General features: G+C 38.0%; 1 protein-coding gene across 2 annotated transcripts in view; it reads left to right on the plus strand.

Moving 5' to 3' along the window:
- The window catches only part of SPTBN5 (spectrin beta, non-erythrocytic 5), a 93,225-nt gene that overhangs the window by 18,293 nt on the left and 61,066 nt on the right, over positions 1–13,866 (plus strand). For both annotated transcript variants that reach the window (XM_065754790.1, XM_065754791.1), the window contains exons 14-28: positions 185–376; positions 605–757; positions 1,294–1,424; positions 2,014–2,265; positions 2,931–3,218; positions 3,813–4,059; positions 4,855–4,994; positions 6,225–6,324; positions 7,557–7,727; positions 7,835–7,999; positions 8,779–9,005; positions 9,886–10,072; positions 10,535–10,735; positions 11,881–11,997; positions 13,193–13,356. In XM_065754790.1, coding sequence (XP_065610862.1) covers positions 185–376; positions 605–757; positions 1,294–1,424; positions 2,014–2,265; positions 2,931–3,218; positions 3,813–4,059; positions 4,855–4,994; positions 6,225–6,324; positions 7,557–7,727; positions 7,835–7,999; positions 8,779–9,005; positions 9,886–10,072; positions 10,535–10,735; positions 11,881–11,997; positions 13,193–13,356 — 2,735 coding nt within the window. The remainder of the gene's footprint in view (positions 1–184; positions 377–604; positions 758–1,293; positions 1,425–2,013; positions 2,266–2,930; positions 3,219–3,812; positions 4,060–4,854; positions 4,995–6,224; positions 6,325–7,556; positions 7,728–7,834; positions 8,000–8,778; positions 9,006–9,885; positions 10,073–10,534; positions 10,736–11,880; positions 11,998–13,192; positions 13,357–13,866) is intronic.

Raw genomic sequence — 13,866 nt, forward strand, 5'->3', positions numbered from 1 at the left:
GTTAACTCTTTCAAAGTTATAAAAAGAAATAAATAGGTAGGTTCAAACAAATCCTGGGAACATTTCATTTGGAGTGTCAGAAGGCAGCGATTTGAACTAGTAAGTCCATATTTTCTGTCTATGTGAAATTTTTATTCGAATTATAAATATTAATCCCCTGATTCTATTAAATTTTGCACAACAGATGGTGAAAACAGAAGCCCCAAGCGACTTAAATCAAAAGACAACTAAGTTACCGTTCAGTCGAACCTGGGCTACATCTGAATCTACACTTCCTGGAACCTCCAGTGTAGATGTTCATTTTGTTCCAGAGAACATTTGGAAGACCCAAGATGAAATAGACTCACTTTATGAAAACCTACAGAGCATGGCTGAGGTATAGTACCTCCATTAATGTTTTGTGTTTTCTCTATGCTTTTAAATCACTGTTGCTCTGGGGAGAAATATTTTGAGCTCAAGGTTACATGTTCTGCTACGTCAGCAGTACCTGACAAAACTTCCAAGCTACCATTTGTGCATTTTAGTTAATTTAAATGAAAGTATATTTCTACTTCAAAAGGCACAGTAGTTATTACAGCAACACAATTCTTCATCTATTTTACAGGACAGAAAAAAGGCTTTGGAGGAGATGATTGGGTATTACCGCTTCTGTAGCTCCTGTGAAGCGTTTCAATCATGGATGAGGGAAAAGGAGAACATTTTTCGGACTCTTCAGCCTCAAGCAGACAACGTGGAAGTCATGCAACAAAAATATCAGGTATCCTCTTTCCCAGCTTACTGATGACATCTTTTAAATCAGACTGACCTTAGGAGAATGGAAAAAGTCAAGAAAATAGGTATTGAGAGATTTTCATGCATTGCAAATTTGGTGTTGTGCATAGATCAGATACTTCTTTGGTATAAATTATGCCAACCTTACTGAAGCTGGTGTCTTTAATTTCTGTGGATGTGATATTGTGGTACAAATATTGAGGTATAAAAGGATTCTTTTTGTGGTTTATGTTATAGCACTTGAGGAAAAATGCCACATGAAGAAAATAATCCTATAGCACAATTGCATCCCTATGAAATGGGGCATGTGCACAAACATGGTGTGTATACCAGGAAAGGTCATAACTATAGGGGAACTGTAAGTGCAAGTCCGCATTGTGTCAGAAGGCAAGAAAATGAACAACAAGGTGTAGAAGTCACCTGAGAAAGTGGAAAATGAATGCATATGAAAATTATTGAGAATAGCATTCATAGAACTGGAGAAATGTCAAGTTCTGCACTCTTGTATCTTTTCTATTTTAGAGCTTTTTAACAGAACTGGCTGCAGGAAAAGGCCAACTGGGAGAAATTGAAAGCTTAGCTACTAAATTTGGAAAGAACAGTCCTGGCAAATACACTGAGATACATGTTTGGCTGGAAGAAATCAGTGCCAGGTAAAGATGCTACTGGTAACATAGAGAGTATTTTTTGTGATGGCCACTGGGAGACCTGATATTTGCATAACTGGTGTAAACCACACTGAGAGAATTTAAGCCTGATGAGTTAAATCTTGAATTTTGGATGAGAGGAAGATTTTAAATGTACTTGAAATTTGATCTTTTGAGTTTCAGCAGTCACCACCAGATATGGAATGGTACAAGATGGCAGGGACTGCTCCCTGGGACCAGCAGGAGTCAGGGACTGAGTCAGCAGGGACCGTGACTGGACTGATGCAGGGATGTGATGCAGCAGGACTGCACTTTAGGCCAAGCCACTGAGATGAACTTTGAGGCTGAAGTACTGGCGTTCTCCTCAACCCCCTGAAGTTCCGATTAAATCTATTACACAGAATTTTACTTGAAAAAGAATGTCTATCATATGCTTCCCTCCTTGCTTTCTAAATCTAACCCAGAAAGAAATCTCACCCTGGCTAAAGAGTTTTATAACAAAGGCTATAAATTGAATCTATTTTTTAGGTGAAGGCAAGTTCTGGGGTAGTGGCTGAGGCTACATGCAAGTAATTGAGTTCTCTTTCCCTCTAAGGTGGGAATATATGGAATCTCTGAAGGAGGAGAAGGGCTTGGAGCTTATTGGAGTGGCTGATGTGAGGACATTTCTTCAGGACTGTCAGAGCATAGGAGTACTACTGCAAGACAAGATGGGCCAGCTCAGAGAACTGGAACCAGGGAACTCACCAGCTGGGCTGGAATCTGACAAACGCAAACTGTTGGCAGTTGAGAGAGAGATCCTAGTGATGGAGAGGAAAATCGAATACTTGAGGAGTGTTGCAAAATCGTAAGAAAACAGCTCTTTTCCATAATCTTTGCTAATTCTCTAAGATCACGTTGTAGATGATGGCTATTTAAAGACTGAGTAGCTTGTGAAATTTCCCTTGAAGTTTCTTTTTAGCAGCCTGAGGAACCAGCCTGCCCATTGGATTGTCTGTCTCTCTCTTGAATATGACTGGACTACTGGTCAAAGTGGTTGTTTCCAGGCTTTGCTGCTGTGGGAGGAATCTGTAAATACAGAATGACTGTGACATTATTGAGTTACCTGTACTAATGGGAGTTACTTGCACATTTTGAACTAGGTATAATCTAGGAACTGAAAGAGGATCATCAGGGGAAATAAAGATGAAGGAAGAATAGCTGAGAATTGTGCAATGCAGTTTTAATTTGTAATTGTGAAGCTTTTTATTTGTTTGAGCCTTCTATACATTTGCAATGTATAGATACAACTGGACCACAAGAACATTACCGAAGTCTTTAAAGTGCATTTTCTGTGGCACATTTTCACAACTATGTTTTTTTGCTAGTGAGGAGTATTTGGTGCCTTAGCTGACTTTGTTTTTAGCAGAAATGTAAATATCCAAATTCATTACTTTTAAATGGCATTGGTTCAGGCTTCAAATACCTGAAGCTGTTCTTTCAAATTTTTTTGTATTTTATTTCTTGCTGTAGCATTAAGGACACCAACCCTGCAGAGAGCAAGGCCATCACAGAGCAAGTGGAGAACATGGAAAGACTACTGGTAAACCTCAAGTTGGAAACACAGAGGAAGCATGACCTTCTGCAGCAGGCCCAAAATCAGCAGTCCTTCCTGCAAGACAGCCGTAGGCTCCTGCTGTGGGCAGAAGGCATCAGGGAGAAGCTGAGAAGTGAAGAAATGGGTGTGGATGTGGCTTCTGCAGAGCAACTTCTGAGGGAACATCAGGACCTTCTGAAAGAAATAAAGTCTCAGAAAGAAAGGTAGGCTGGGCTGAGCAAAATGGCGTGATATTTCAACAGCACCACAAAGATGAAACATGTCTCTTGTGTATATAAATTATGCATGGAAGTTAAGCTGTTTATTTAAATGCTTATGAAATTTAGAGTCAAAAGAAAATTGCTGAACACAAAATCCTGTTAGTTGTTGTATTCTTATACTAATGCCAAGGAGGAGATGTCTGCTGGAGTAGAGTTTCACAAGCTTTCTTGACACTTGAATAATGCCACCTGCACTTTCACTTCCCTTAGTTCTTCCTATGCTTTATGCTTACAGATGCCATCATTTTCAGTTCTCCTCTTCTGCAGCATTATTAAGTTGTGGACATAGCGTTGGCCTTTCTTGCTCATTTAATGGGAAAGCCTACTTATATGACAACTTATACAGAAATCTTACCTACTATCTCCAGCCTACATACCTGAGCAAACAGCTACATGCAGTGTGTAGTGTACAACAGTGTCTAGCAGGAAAGAGCAAGAAGAGGAAGGGCAACTTAGAATTTAGGCACTGCTGTGAGCTGTATAAGAGAACTAATATATTCACATGCACTAAGGTCTCACTTTTCATTTCCTGGAAAGATTTCTGCAGCTGGAAGAGCTTGGGCATAAAGTAATCCAAAAACAACCCAGGAACAGTAGGACCAGAGATGTTCAACTGTCTGTGGAGAGGCTTGCCCAGGAGAACAAAGAGCTGGAAAATATGTGGGAACTGCGACAGAAAAAGCTGCAGGATGGCTTGGAACTGCAGAAATTCAACAGGGAGGGAGACCGTATCAATGCTGCCCTTTCTAGCCATGAGGCCTTTCTCCGGGGTGATGACCTTGGGGTATGTACAGCAGTTGATCTTTCTTCCTACTTCCCATCCAGGGAGTCACACATTTCTCTTAATTAGATCAGCTTCCTCATTCTTATGGTCATGGCATTTTCATACTTTAAAACTAGACTGTCAGGTTCTTATTTGTGTTCTTATGTCCTTACTCATCATAATGAAATTGAAGCTTGTCTCAAAAACATTTTAAAAAGCAACTAGAGTTGTTGTGATTGTGTTTGCATGACAGGTTATTTAAATACAATTGAGTCACAAACTGGATGCCTAATGCAAAAATAAAAATAAAAAATAGGGTTTTGAGCTTAAACAAATTATTAATATCTTTTCACTGAAATAGAAACCTGAGTTTAAGAAAAACCTGTGGATAATATTCACAGGATCAGGTAAAGATGAAGATACCTTTTATATTTTCAGCTGAAAGAGATTGCTATTTTGGGACCAACTAAGTTAAATAAAGATGTGCTTAATTATGGATATGCTAGGCCACATGCAGAATACAGATTCTCTTAAAAAGTGAAAATGGAATCATAATGTAGTAACAAACATATGACAGGTTAAACAGATATAACACAAGCCTAAGCACACCTATTACTTGTTTATAAGTGATTCATACACACAGTGCATTATACTCAATTAAATATATATATATAAAAACACATAGACGTGCTAAATGTACAGTGTGTCTACCTCTAAACGAGAAGGGAAAACGTAAGGACCAACATTCTTTTCATTGCTACAAGAAAAACATACAGCCAATGAACAACATGATCAAATTTTCTTTCTTAAATGCAGGATCATGTAGATGCTGTTCGAAGCCTGCAGAAGCAACATCAGGAATTTGAGCAACTGCTTTTGGTGCTAAAGAGACGAATTGAAGCATTTAATGAAAACGCGGCAGACCTAATAGAAAGTGGGCACTTTGCATCTCACATGTAAATCCAGATTCCCTCTTCCTTTTTGTTCCAAGAGAGAGGTAGTAAAAACAATAATTCCACTGAAAGCATTTAGCATTAATAAATGATCAGATCAACATTAAAATCTTTTACCTGAGGCAGGATTCAATTGATCTCTAAGGACAAGAGACAATGGAGTCAAAGTAGAAAAGAGGGTAGACATAGATTATAATATCAGGAAGAAATCCTTTACAGTGAAGATGGTTGCCTAGGAAAGTTGTGGATGCCTCATCCCCAGAGGTGTTCAAGGCCAGACTGGATGGGGCTTTGAGCAACCTGGTCTAGTGGGAGGTGTCCCTAAGAGGGAGTTGGAACTTGATGGTATTCCAGTGCCAACCATGATATGATTCCAGGCTGTGATCTGCTGAGTTAGGGCAGGGAAAAGGGTATATTTAAAAAAGATACAATCATCTTTTGTTCTCAGGACAAGAGAGTCTAATGAGTTATGTTAAAAGTGGCATTTTACAGAACTTGAGAACAATTATTTTATTATAAGGTAATAGTATTAAGATCGCTTCAACGTAAGTACATTAAATGCCTGCATAATTAAAATCTTCCCTCACTTACCAGTATTATGTATTAGAACTAATGTGTTTGCTGTTAAAAAATTTATGAATGACTTTGTAAGGAAATACTGACATATCAGGAACAGCTTCTTCATATTGCATTGGAATCTGAAGTGTCATCTATAAATGCACTAGAGTATAGAAAGGGGACCTCTGCAAAAATAAAAGTTAGAAATATAGGGTCAGAATGGACATCTTGTTTCAAACAGTCCATGCTTTGTCATTACAAATGATAACATTTTAAAAATTTCCTCCACAAATTCATAAAACTGCTGTTAAAACCAAGGTTTCTTGCCAGCTCTACTATTATTACAAGGTTATTCCAGATCCTCACAGTACTTGTATCACAGATAAAAATTACTAGTTACAGTGGAATATTTGGGTAGAATAAAAGGCCAAAGTGTTTTAATCAAGCTTACATGACTGCAGTTCAATAATGGAACACAGCTATACAGAAGGAAAGTCTAGGGTTGCTGAAAAGCAGTAGCTCGTTTTCAGATGAGCTACACAAGGACAGGGCTATATATCTCTTCCATCAACAAATGTATGAACAAGATAGAAAACATAGGATATTAATGAATACAGAAGAATCATGGACCCATATGACCATTACAACATTGAACTTGCTCTTTTTATTTGGTAGTATTAAAGAGAGAATGGATACACTCCGGCAAAGATGGGAACGGCTGATAAAAAGCAATTCCAGGAGAAAACAGACGTTGTTGGATTCCCTGCAGCTGCAGGTAAAATGACAAGCAGATTTAGTTAAGCATATATGAAGTAAGCTTACTGTTCATCCTAGTATAGGACAAATCTCAAACCACTGAGCATTTTTACTGCAGCTCACTTTTCACTTTCCCTTTGGTTATGAGAATGAAAATGTCACTTTCCAAGGATGAGGTGATGTGTAGGGGTTAGATCTTAGGAAACTATAACTACAGCAAAATTAAAAGCCAAAAATTGAGACATCAAATGAAAAATATCAACAGGAAGCTTTGTCTATGGGATAAGTTTATTCTGTTCCTTACTACTTTTCCAAGTGTTCATCATTTGGCACAAATTCACCTTTCACTCTATATGAATGTAATTAGGGAGAGTGTTTTTAAGTGTTTTAAAAGCTACAATGCATTTAGCTTAACTTGTGATGGGCTGCCAACATAATGAAACAACTAGCTCAGCTGTTCTTTCAAAAGTTTCACTGAAAGTGCACTTCCTAAACCTGGAAGGGACAACACTAGTATTTGAATGGACTCTTCAGAAATTAGGTTAGCCTTGCAGATGGAATGAAGCTCATTCACCTTCTCTTGGGGAAATATCTTTCACTCTACATTCCTTAGATTCCATTTGCTACATTTTTTCACTCAGAATGTTTATGAATAAATGTATAGATATTAAGTATAATTATTGATGGGGCCCTGGGAAGCCTGGTTTAGTATTAAATGGTGAGGTTGGTGGCCCTGCCTCTGGCAAGGGGATTGGAGATTCATGATCCTTGAGGTCTCTTCCAAACTGGGCCATTCTGTAATTGTTCTGCTTATAAGGCAGCCTGCATGGAAACATCTACTAAAAGCATACAGTACATAATTGGAACACACCACCTTATGCTGACTTTATACAATAATTAATATTAGTTGTACTTTTGGCAAGTACTTAGCTTCCACTGCTGAGACACAAAGTTGTACTGGCGGGTGGGACTACATGTGGTTAAAATAGTCTGTCAAAAATGCAAACCTTTGCTGACAACAGCTTTCAACAGATTAGTAACTGTGAAAAAAGAGGGACTAAAAGATACTACTCTGAGAATTTAAGAACTTAACAATGATTCAATATCATAAATTCTTAATTAAAATCATTGTTTACACAGAACAACTTTCACATGAAAAAAAATCAGAACTTTATCCTAGTGGCAAGGATGCACTGAAAATTCATGCAAAGCCAGAAATTAAATCTATTTAATCCTATCTGTTTCTGTAAGGAGTTCAACCGTGATGCTGCTGAGCTTTTGATCTGGATGGAAGAGAAATACAAGATTGCATCTGATGAATCCTATCGTGATCCAACAAATGTTTTACGCAAACTGAAGTGGCATGAGGCTGCTGAGAAGGAAATGTTGGCTAATGAGAAGCACTTTGCAATGCTGATAAAGGTGAAGACATTTTTTAAAGCTGAGTCTTTCACCTGGTCCCAATCTTCACAACATTGATCTGATATTAAAAATAAAAAATAAAAATGTGATGTGCTCTGTTTCTCCAGAAAGGAAATCAGCTGATTCAAGATGACCATTATGCTGCAGCTTCTATCCAAAAGAAGATGTCAGAGCTAGAGAAGAAGTGGAAGGAACTGTATGGGAAGATGATAGAACGAGGTGACAAGCTAAGACAAGCTGGGCAGCAAGAACAACTCATGGAACTGCTGCAGGTCAGGAAGTGGCGGGGTGCAGAGGGGAGGGCTAGCACAGAAATCTGGTTACTCTGTTGATAATAAATGTTCCTTAAAAAAAAAAATAAATAAATAAATAAAGCAGAATACTTTGCCCATAAAGGCATGTTTTAAGTTGTTTGGACACAAGACAGATCACTGTCTACAATCTCAGGAGAGAAAACCTAGTATAAGGCTAACCAAGCTCTCTCTAAAGGTATAAGGCTACAAGGATAGCAGGGCCAGCGCCAAGATACAAAGCTACAAAACTCAGGCTCAGCACTACATCTGGCTATCCCAGACTGTGCAGGCAATCAGAACTCTCTGCAGGGCTCAAGACTGTGCAAAAAACATGCCAGCTTGGAGTCAGTATAGAGGTCTGAGGGATAGCATTATATTAAGAAAGAAATTCAGGCAAATTTTGTGAAAGGAAAACTATGCTCTGAAGCCATTTCCAGGTATCAGTTAGGGTTTAAATTGATGTTGTATTGAATTTAAATGCTAAACTTTGAAGCCAAAGGAGATTTCTTTGTATTTGAAAATAGTTGAAAAAGGTGGTTTTGTAGTCCTATACTTAAGTAACTCAGAAATACTCCAAATTGGAGAGAAAAGCAAAATATTTCCAGGAGATGCCTCTTAAAGACACCTGGCCATGCTGTTACCAAGAAATGACAAAGGGATTTAAACATTGTATCTGAGAAGCTGCCATGGGAGTAGCTGAATGTAAGAAAATGATGTTTCTAGGTCAGTAGAAGTGAGCAGTCACCTTTTCCCTGCAGGATGCCAAAAGGAAGATAGAGAAAATTGAGAAGGTCCTTCAGGAAGCAGAGACAGGCCATGATTTGCGCTCCAGCCGTGACCTACTCAAGCAGCACAGGCAGCTGGAAAATGAGACACACGAGCTGGCAGAGAAAATGAACTCTATTGTGTCTCATGCAATGAAAATGGCCACCAATCACTTTGACTCCCAGAGAATTCTGGATGAAACTCAAAAATACCTAAAAAGGTGAGGTGTCACTCTCTGTTTATTTCCACTCCTAATGTTGTATCACATTTTTTGTTCCACCTTCTAGAAAATATCTTTCTGTTGATTAAGTTGGACCCATATTCAGAAATGATTTATCCTGTTAGTTCTGCTATAGTACTACTCTGGTCTACATCTGCACAGCTGCTGGGTCATAGTCTTCAACCTTTATTACTGGAATAAAGTATGCTCCTTGCCTGCTTCACTCCAGCTCTGGTCCTTTGGTTACCCATAGGTCATCCAGTTGCTTGCTAGAATGTGCAGTGATCGTTATTCAGTAGTGATCATTATTCAGTAGTGACTAACTTCCTTAAAATGTCACAGGACAAGTCTTCGGCTTCAAAAGTGAAAAAGTATTTTTTTTCTCCTCTGTATGCATTTATTGGTTTTAGTCTAAACTAATAAGTTGACTGAAATTCTTTCTTCCAAGCAGCATTAATTAAATGGCTGGAAACTGAGGCATGGATGGTGTTTTAACTGTTTTCCCATTTAAACATAGGATTGCATTAGAAGTGTGAGAGAGTTATTATTAACTGGGCATTGGGACAATCTACTGCAGCAGGCATAAGCCATGCCAGGCTGTATTATGACCAATAATTGTCATGAGCTTGTCACGAATATCTCAGCTTCATAAAGCTCTGTTCCCACTTCCTGTGCCATGGTCAAATCCCTTCCATACTTAAGAAAAGTAACCTTCTAGAGGAGGAGTTTTTGTACATATAGCCAATACTACTAATATTTGAAATTTAATCAGAGAGAAGTATTGTTCTAAAACCATCACTATGATACTGTAGACTGATTCCCTTGGCAGGGTTGGGATAAAGCTTTGTTTAACATATATATTTTAATGAATGACCCCTAGGTTTGAGTCTTTGCAAGCACCTCTTGATGAGAGGCGTAAGCTGCTGGAAGCTGCAGTGGATCTTTATGAATTCTACCATTACCATGACATGGAGCTGAACTGGATTAATGAGCGATTGCCTATTGCCAATTCCACCAACTGTGGGAAGTCCTTGGATGTGGCTCAAAGTTTGTTGCAAAAGCACAAGGTATCTCCAATCACCAAGTTTATGACAGCTTGTTGGCACGTTGCACATCACCACAGCCTGCAAACCAGCACCTGCATAATTCTCCTTTAGCTCCAGGGAGGTTGTTACAAGCAAATTCTAGTTCAACACTCACTGAAATATGACTCCAGCACACTGAGACAAGTCAGCAGAGTCGTGTGATTTCCAGGGCTAACAAAGGATTCCTGTAGAAGTTGCAAAATTTGACTTGTTTTACAGTGTTCATATTCTGAGAAAGTTTATAGCTCTTCCCATTAAAGGTGGATGAGAAGCTAGTGTACTTCACACTAAATAGAAAAATTAAGTGTTTGCTTTGTACAGTGGTTTGGGTAAAATATTTTGACCCTTATGTTCTCATTCTATTTTAGTTCTATACTTACTGCACTTCTTTATCTTCACATATCCTTACTTTCTTCCTCATTTTCCTTTTTTTCTCATCCCCAGGAATTTCAGGCAGAAGTGAATGCCCACAAACAGCAAGTCCAGCGGGTCCTGGATAAAGGAAGGTCAATGATTGTAAGTCATCATCCATCAGCTCAGAAAATAAATGAGAAGTGCCAGGAACTTGTAACTGCCTGGCAGGGCCTGGAGAATGCCTGTGAGGAAAGAATGAAGCAGCTGCAGCACTCAGTTGGCTTCCAAGAGGTAAATATTACTCCCACAGTAGCTTTTTGAAACAAACAAGAGGATCAGAAGTGAATAACAAGACAGCTTAAATCTCTCCCTTTAATGGGCTTGGAATTCACTTCAGCTCAGTCTCATGGGACCAGACTCATGGGTATGGAGGGCTGGGCTGCTAGTCACCAGTATAGAGCTGGTGTGCTACATGTTTGGCTAAGACTCCATTCCCATAACTTATGGATATGTGTAGGACACTCGTTTCTCCAAGCAGAAGCTCCTTCTTTAGTACCTTTATTCAGTGTCAGGCTTTGATTTAATCGATGGAAAGTAAATTAGAAAAGAAGGGAACTATTGTGCCTTCCAGTCTAAGTCTTTTCCAGGCAACAGAATTCTACTGGGAGACCAGTATCAAGCCATTCCACTTAAAGAAAATTAAAGAAAGTTTGATCCTATTACTTCAACAAGATAACAGACCATAATTTTAGCCTGCTTAAAAAAAAAATAGTTACAGGCAAATATGCCTCTGGATAATCCAAACTTTACTGAGTCTTCAGTGGGTCATTTAGAGTGCAGTTCCTCAGATGACATAGGTAGATTTTTAGACATAACAGTATTTGGACAATGCTCACAGGTCCACCTGAAGTATATTCCCTGGAGAATTTGGTCATGTGGATCTTATTTCCTCCACATGTGTAAACAGCTGTCCATACTGTAGGCTTTATGAAGCCTGATCTTATAGGTGGTTTGAAATCCTCAGAAATCTATCACCAGAGCTTTGATGCTTGGAGGATGACCTAAGTTATCTTTCACTGATCTCTTACATCTGTGGCTTCCTTCATATGTTTTGAAAGAGCAACAGTATGTATAAAATCCTCATAATATGTTCAAATTTATATAATAATTCTATAAATTAAACACCATTTAGAAAGCTAATGAAGTCTCCCCTGGGTTCATTTCTTATAAACACCCAGCTTCTTCTAAGATTCCTGAAACTTAGTATAGTCATGTGGAATAGTAGTCCATAGGATTAAATAGTCTTTGTTATTCAATATGATGTTAGAGTAGAAATTATTGTGCACTCTCTGCTTCAAATTTATTAGGATAAAAGAATAACATGAATATTATGGAAGTTGACACAGATATTATTTTGCTTTTTCTGTAATTGATAGTTTCTAATGAATACTTCAGACCTGGAGGCTTGGATAGCAGAAAAGCGTCCCCTTGTGATGAGTAAGGACTATGGTAAGGATGAAGATGGAACAATGAAACTCCTCAAGAAACATAAGGTATTTCAGATGCTTTTTAGTAATTCTCAAAAAAATTAAATAAAAGATATTCAAAGTTTGCATCTGTGATTAAGTTAAGGAATTGAGTTGCTATGTTGCTTCAGGAAAGAATGACTGCCTTAATATTTGAATTTATGGATCCATTAGGATTTTTTTTTCTTTAAACAAAGCTAGAATCTTCTTTGTTTTCATGTCATGCTCTGAGCCTGAGAGTAATGAGTGTAATATACAAGGCTGCAAGAAGCACACTTTAGTGACCAACACCATGCCTCCCAGTAACTGGAATGGTCTTGATTGCCTTCCACAAATATTCTTAGCATTAATACATGTTTGAGAGGGAAGATTCTGAAGCTATAAAGATGAGCTGTGAAAAAATCAGAGGTTTTCTGTTCATCATTGGGAGTGCTTTTAATCACTCAGGAAAGCTTAAAACTCAGTGAATCTGTAGCTCCCATGACAGTGAGCCTTGAGTTCAATGATGTTTACACAAACCAGCAACTTGGAGATTGTTTCAGATTTGTAGGTAGAAAAATATTTCTTCTCTCCTGCACTTAAATCACTCAATTATTTCCTTCTTCTACTTAATCTATCTGACAGTTAGTAGCAGAGGAGGTCAAGGAATCTCTCCTTAAATTCTGTGGGCTAACAGAATCTTTTGATTTGTCTTTCTTTTTAAAAATGTACTGTTTCCTTGATACTTAAGTGTCCCATCATCTAAAAGATAGCTCAAATTAACGTATGTCCATATACGAATAGACTGATATAAGAGGTGGATGCAGTGTGCTACTCTGGTTGGAAAAAAAATCAGTTTGGAAAAATAGGAGAATGAGGAATGTTCTCATCTTATTTTTTGAGGCCAAAACTATGATCTGATACCTGCTTTTCAGTCTCAATGGATGCACAAAGAAGTTTTATATTTTCCTAGAATCAAAGATACATATTAAGTATTATTCCAGGAATACTTTTCTCTGACTAACTGTATCAGAAATAACTTTTGATATCGTGTATGTAATTTTCAAAAAAATATTGAGAGAAAATGGCCTGAAATTGATCAAGTCCTGGAAATATCAAATGCTTCCAGAAACTTTTTCTCCTTTTTTAATGTCTCTGTTGATTACGGTATAGTATGGCCCAAAAGTTGAAATAGTGGAAGACTTGGACAATCAGCTCACATTCCACCTCTTTTCTTTGACAGGAGCTGGAGCATGAGATTGCTGTTTACCAAGAACTGATTAAAGAACTAAATGAAAGTGTCCAAAATCTTCCCACCATGGGTTCTATCCAGTATGTTGAGGTTGATGCACCAAGGGAGCAAGTTCACTCAAAACTCCGTGAGTTGCAGGAACTAGCAGCAACAAGGTATTGACTAGAAATATGTATCTTAGCTGACTCTAATCTAAATTGTCCCGTGAATATTATGTTTGATTCAAACCCTAGCTAACTAGGCTTTCATTCATGGAAGCTAACAAATTTCCTCTTCACCCTTCAACATCCTCCTGTAGAACAATTTGAGATGCCAGTTTCTGACTTTCTTTCCTGTATACTGAAATCTGATATTGGAAGGGGAAGGAAGGCGTAAACCTTGTTTTTTAAAGTTTTCCTCACTGAAAACTACGAGAAAATGACATTATTTGTTACATAGGAGAAGGAAAGCAATTGAAATTATGCTTATATTTATGGCTAGTGCCATTGCTACTATAAGAAGGCTTTTGTCCTTGAATGAAACATACACTTTTTATATCACTTCCTTTCTCCTGTTGAAATAGTAACAAGTTACAACAAGACAGTTTGCTTGCACTTGGAGTTTTTCAGTACTTCTAGCTTGTTATTGGAAAGGAAAATGCCCACTTGAACAGTTTAGGTCTTTGA

The sequence above is a fragment of the Cyrtonyx montezumae genome, unplaced genomic scaffold (genome assembly GCF_038088225.1).
Source record: "Cyrtonyx montezumae isolate F1298 unplaced genomic scaffold, pur_monq_1.0 scaffold_10, whole genome shotgun sequence".
NCBI classification, from domain to species: Eukaryota; Metazoa; Chordata; class Aves; order Galliformes; family Odontophoridae; genus Cyrtonyx; species Cyrtonyx montezumae.